Genomic DNA, 6,192 nt, shown 5'->3' with positions numbered 1-6,192 from the left:
CCTTATACGAGTAAGGAATAAAACCAGAGGAACGATGAATTGGGCTTTTACAGGAAAAGATTCAAGATAGAGTTTTCATTGTAAGTCATAAGAGAAAGGTTAGATTAAGTCATAAAGATTAGTTGGCGCGCTCTCGCAACGAAACACTTAATTTGACGATCCTATCTCCCAGTGCTCCCTTCAACTTGGTTCTGAGTTCTACTGATTATAATGATGTATTCACTTCTAGTGCAGTCAACACTAATCCGGCTTTCGGCACTAAGTCTATCGCAAACTCACGTTCTCTCTAAGGTGGAAATTATGGTACATCTTCAAGAATGGTCTCGAAAACTCTCTCGTATAGGAAATTGGTCTCATCTTTACTTGTCTCTTAATCAATTAGCAACTAAAGGTTGAATCTGCTCTATTATTCTTCCTCGAAGTCTTAACGTCACTGGGTTTCAAACGGTAACTCCGCACAGCTTTCGACAGTTCCAATTCCTTAGGTATAATCCACCTTGCTTCCACTGCGTCATTTTTATTCTTATCCTTCAAGAACCTAGCCACTTCTCTAGGTTAGTTAAGTATAACTCTTTTTCAACAACTAATAGCCTTCGACCAACCATCAACTTGGGCTTTATGATTATCAACGCTTGTCATACATTACGAATGAATATCATATATTAATGATATGCAAGGAAGTTCAAAATTCAGGTACTATTTCATGGTTACCTCAGGTCAGAGAATTGGATTCGGTTGCATCCCGGCGTTTCCTATGTAAACAGTCTCGAGCTATATGCCCTGGCTTCTCGCACTTGTAACACACACCAAGCCCAGCCCTATGCGGCTCGTCTGGGGCAGTCTCTCCATATCCTTCCTGTAGCATCGCCTACTTCATGGAGTAATCTTCTGCGAATTGGCTCTTCTTAACCAATTTAGTGAAATTTTTTAGTCTCTACGGATACACGTAGTTAAAGATGTCTCTCTTAAGTCCTTTCTCATACTGAGCACACATCCACTCTTCAAAGTCGGCTAGATTTCCTTGACAAACTTTTGAGAAACGGCACAGGTTGTCAAATTCTCGGGTATAGTCAGCAACGAACATATTCTTTTGCTTTAGATGCATTAACTCCAACTCCTTTGCAGTGCGAAGTGCATGCAAGAAATATTTTCTGTAAAAATCCGTCTTGAATCTACTCCAAGGGACATCTGTTAGCTCCACCTGCAAGGTATGACATAACTCCTGCCACCACTTCTGAGCATCTTCCTCCAACATATAGGTCATTATTTCCACTGACTGTACTTCAGGAACATCCTGAGTGTAGAAAAACCTCTCCACGTCTCGAAACTACCAATCAGCCTCTAACGCATTGGCATTTCCATTAAACTAAGGTGGACCACTCTTGAGAAGATAAGTAAGGGTCATAGACCAATAGTATTAACCTACATTGCTTGTACCAAAATGCGCAACCCCCAAATTCCCCCAATCCCCTTTTCCTTCTCTCTCACCCTCAGAACAATGGTGGCATCTTTAGAGAGCAACGGAAGTATGAGTGGAGTGCTTGTCAGGGCACGGCAGCGGCGGAAGAAGGAGGCAGTGGAGCTGTGTCTGAGGTTGCTGTGCATGGCTTCCCGAGCTTCTCTGCTTCCTCTACTCTCTTCTCTCTCACTCTCAGTCTCAGTCTCACCATAATGGCAAAATGCACAATCTATCTCACTCTCAGTCTTAGACTCCGCCACTCTTCTTTGTCCTCCCCGTCGTTGGCCGCCTCTTTCTCGTCGTCAAAGATGCCCTCTCTCTCTCTCTCTCTCTCTCTCTCTCTCTCTCTCTATGTCGAGCATCACTCTGTGCAAAGTGCGAACATACTCGTGCCGCCGTGGGCTCTTCGCCATCACCGTGAGTTCTTCAATCTTCGTCGTCCCTCAACATCTTTGTGGTCTTCTTTATTTTCACTGATTTCTTCCCTTTTTCACTTTAATTTTTTATTTTTTTCCTCTGTTGTGTGTGGAATGAGTCACTGCTTATTTGTTAATTTTATTTATTGTGATTTCTGAGTTGCTTCACTTGTTTGTTGCTGATTTTTTTATTCTCAGTTGATGGTGCTGTGATGCATTGCTTCACTACATTGTTTATCTTGAAATTTTTTCTGGTTGAGATGTTTATGACTTTATGCTATGATTCTGATTTTGAATTATTTATGAGTTTATGCTGATTTTTCTAATTTGGTGATTCTGCTTCTTGTTCTTTCTGATTCTGAATTCTTGATGTGTTGTGGTGGAGTATGAAATTTTTGAAAATTCTAAGGTGAATATGCTAATTGTAACACCCTAACTACCAAAGCTCACACTTCCGACTGCGCGACTCTGATAGCTAAGACATTACGACAACACTTATACTATTTAATACTAAAATATGAGCATGTTTAAAACTTTAAACCGCAATACCGCTCCCAAAATTACTTTTGCTATACAACGTACATCCATACATACAATACACTTACAACAACTCATAAAGCGTACATACATGTATATATATATATATATATATACATAAATGATATTACAGGTATTATCCAATACGGTTCCTATCCCTCTTACAGAATATATCAAGATAAAGGCGAGGGTACAATAGACCATAACTAAAACAATACAGAGCATCTCAACAACAACTAAATTAATCCTTCGTAACTTCTGCGCCCATATCCTGAAAGGGGAAAATGTAGGGGGGTGAGAACATCATCCTCGAAAGGGTTCTCAGTAGAGGGTTTTTAGGAATTACTGTAATAGGATACGTGAAGATAAACCGTACCAGTGATTAATAACCGTCTTATGCCTCTTTTCAAAAATAACGGTTTACAATAAAAGTAAAGTCGGAAATCTTTTCTGAAAGAGGAACTATTCAATTCTCAAAAAACTCAAAAGCCTTTCAAAACGGTTTATCTATGCGGAACCAAAATAGCCTTTCATATTTTATTCCAAACCAGAAACACAAAACCGAAATCAACCATCAGTTCATCTCATTCCAACCACGGCCCTAGGCCCAAACAATCCAATCACGGCCTTAATCCCAAACAATCTAGCCACGGCCCTAGGCCCAAACCATCCAACCTTCAACCAAATCACCACAATCCAACAGAGTCCCAGTTGCAAACACAGATAGGAAGATGCAGGCACAAACAAATAGTTATTGCAAGTAGAACAATTAGCAATTAATCACATAGGCAAACCAAGTACAACATGCACACCCAAACAATGTCACATAGATGCATATGATGCATGCCTGTCCCTAGTGGCTGATGATATCATCTGTCGGTTATAGAGCCAACCCGACAAGTCCTGGTAGCTAACCATTGGACTGTCCCTCTGTCGTGTCTCCCCAACTCGAGTTATACTCAATATAAACTTGATCAAAATCATGATCCATATCCATCACCCTCACTGGTGAATATTTATGGGGGTGAGCTCGTCCGGGAATTTCACAATGCCCGGCCACCCTGACGACATAGGGTCAAAAGAGCTTCGAGTCTCAACCTGGAGCACGTGGTGGCTAGCCACTGCTTCCTCCCAGGGAAACCCTCATCTCCGATAGTGGAAGTAAAAACATCACAACTTATCAATATCTCAGCATAAAATGCTTTCATTCTCAATCATGGATCAACATCCATCTCAGCCATCCGGCTCACGGTTCAGTCCAGAACCAGCCAATATTCATAGCATACACAGCCATTCCGGCTCACGGTTCAATCCAGAACCAGCCAATATTCATATCATTCAAAGCCATTCCGGCTCACAACAAAACAGCACTTCCACATTCAAAATCATCAAATTCATGAAATCGGCATTTAAGCCATAAATCATTTTCTCAATTCATTTCACTTTGAAATCAAGTTTCAACTCTTTTCAGCCTTGGCTTTAGAAATCTCGTTTCTCAAATCATCTCAGGCTCATAAGCCAAATTTACTCAAAGTGAGTCCCTTTTTTAAAACAAAGCCATTCTCGGCATTTTCTTTCCAAAACTTCCAGAACCATAGAAAGGTAAAGATTTATTTCAAAGTATTCAAAATCACCCACCTAACAATGGGATTTTATAACAAAATTTCTCGGCAGAGTCCCAAGTCTTTAGGGAAGGTCAACCTATATCAATTCCTTAAAATTCATTGTAACCCTTAAAGTCATAGATTCTCGGTTCAAGTAAATAAAACAGAATTTATTATGAAACCAACCATACATAAATCACAAGTTCCAACCCGGTCCAAAAATCAACTCATTTGAACGGAACCAGTTCATTTGAATTAAACCACTTTCAGGATTCTTTTTGGAAGTCATTTTTCTAGCTCTTCCAAAATGCCTCAAACTTAATTACTCAATCAAAAGTCTAGATTCCTTTGAAATCACTAAAAGCTCCTTTTTATATTGAAATCAATATTAGAGCATCATTCTTTCCTTCAGTAATTCAAACGGTAAAAATTGTTCATTTCTAAATAAGTCAAACTCAAGGCATAAAGTTCGCTAAATAAATTAAGCAAAAAAAATATAATTATTCTCTTATTAAATCAAATGATACAGCTTCTCAAATCCAATCCTTTCTAAATAACTTTTCAAACAAGATTATCAAAACCAAAATTAATCAAAGCAACCCAGGCTGAATTTCAAGAGTATTCTATCTTTCACATCATCAAAATAATTGACTCAATTCAAACCAATCCTCAACGGATTAAACTCATATTTCAAATCTCTAAAGAATCAACTTGGACGGCATTATGTTTCACAAAACCACACAACAGTTCGTTCATCAAAACCAAATAATAATCCATTCAAACATATAATTACATTCATCCAGGATAATCAACATCACATAAGGCTTATACAATCACCAAATACATTATCTCACATCAGTACCCATATGTAATAATTCCGGCATATAAAATATAGTTTTTGGAAAGCGCCCCTACCTCAAAACGCAAAACCATAGCCCAAACGCGTCACATAATCCTTTCTGCCTTGACCCAAAATCAACAATCAAAATCCCGGCAGCCAAAACCTCGGTTCCAAGCCACTTTCGCAACAGTCTCAACAACTCTAATCGCACATACAACAACCGAACTCAATCTTATAGCAATTAACGCCACAAACCTCAGCGTATGATAACAGAACAGTAACCAAAAGACTTTCAAACTGAAAACACTTACCGAACCGAAGGAGGAACGGCTGAACCGAAACAACGGCGGTCTCCGAATCGGTTCGGTGGCAACCCGGCAGTCAGCCCCAAGCAGCAGCGGCGATCTGAAGCACACACAGCAACAATGAAGTTCCAGGAAACTCAACAAAAGGGAAACTCAACTTAGAAGCCTTACCGGCAGAATTTTCCGGCGACGACAGCGGGGTCTCAAGTGACAGAAACGGCCAGAGGCTCCGGTGTGGTTCCGGCAGCCATTCACGACAGGTGATGACCACTGTAGCAGCTGGCTGGACGGCGGCAGCTTCTGACGGCAGCAAGGGCGGCGGAATAACCTACCGCCATCGCGCATCACCCTCTCTGTAAGCTCCCTCCTGCGCGTTCTCCTCCCGTTCATGCCTCCAACGGCATCGACGAAGGCAGCTTCTGTGGCGACGGCAAGGAGGTTCGGCGACGGCAAGGAGGTCCGGCGACGGTGGCTCAGGCGAAGATGGCTTCCCCTGTCGCGCTCTCCCTCTCTCCCTGCTGTGCAAAACTCCAATTTCTCTCTCCTTCTGTGCCTGCCGGCGGTGATAAGGTGGCGGCGGCAAACCCTAGCAGTGGCGGCGGCACGGCGTGGACGCGGTGGTGATGGAGACGTGGCGGCCCCGAGCCCACGACCACCCACATTCACGAGCCAACCCCTTCTCGATTCTGTTCTCCCTAGCGACGGCGCAATCGGCGCTGTGGTGGTGGCAAACGGGAGCGCGATCAACGGCGAGCTAGACGTGGCGGCAGAGCGCGGCTGGCCGGCGAGCTGCTGCTTGCCCGGTGCTCTTTCTTCCTCCGGATCTCCTTTTCCCTTATTCCCCTTTTCATTTTCTTTGCTTCTTTCTTTCAGGGATAACAAAGGAAACTGTGTGTGTTGAACTTGTGAAGGAGAAAGAGAACTTAGTGGCTGAAGGGGTTAAGTTAGGGAAGGGTTTCATTTTGAAATTAGGGTTAAGGGCATTATGGTAATTTCACATAAAATTGGGAATAATATAGTAATTGAAACA

The 6,192-nt window shown here is 42.0% G+C and overlaps 1 protein-coding gene across 1 annotated transcript in view; it reads right to left on the bottom strand.

Annotated features, from left to right (window-relative positions):
• Positions 1-4,617: 4,617 nt before the first annotated feature.
• The window catches only part of LOC110275626 (uncharacterized), an 8,010-nt gene continuing 6,435 nt past the window's right edge, over positions 4,618-6,192 (bottom strand). The window contains exons 3-5 of the mRNA XM_052254196.1: positions 5,334-6,092; positions 5,169-5,262; positions 4,618-5,058 (exon numbers count right to left, since the gene is read on the bottom strand). Coding sequence (XP_052110156.1) covers positions 5,239-5,262; positions 5,334-6,092 — 783 coding nt within the window. The 3' untranslated portion in view covers positions 4,618-5,058; positions 5,169-5,238. The remainder of the gene's footprint in view (positions 5,059-5,168; positions 5,263-5,333; positions 6,093-6,192) is intronic.

This window comes from Arachis duranensis, chromosome 9 (genome assembly GCF_000817695.3).
Source record: "Arachis duranensis cultivar V14167 chromosome 9, aradu.V14167.gnm2.J7QH, whole genome shotgun sequence".
Lineage (NCBI taxonomy): Eukaryota > Viridiplantae > Streptophyta > Magnoliopsida > Fabales > Fabaceae > Arachis > Arachis duranensis.
The sequence above is the reverse complement of the archived record's forward strand: the minus strand, read 5'-3'. Positions and strand labels throughout refer to the sequence as shown.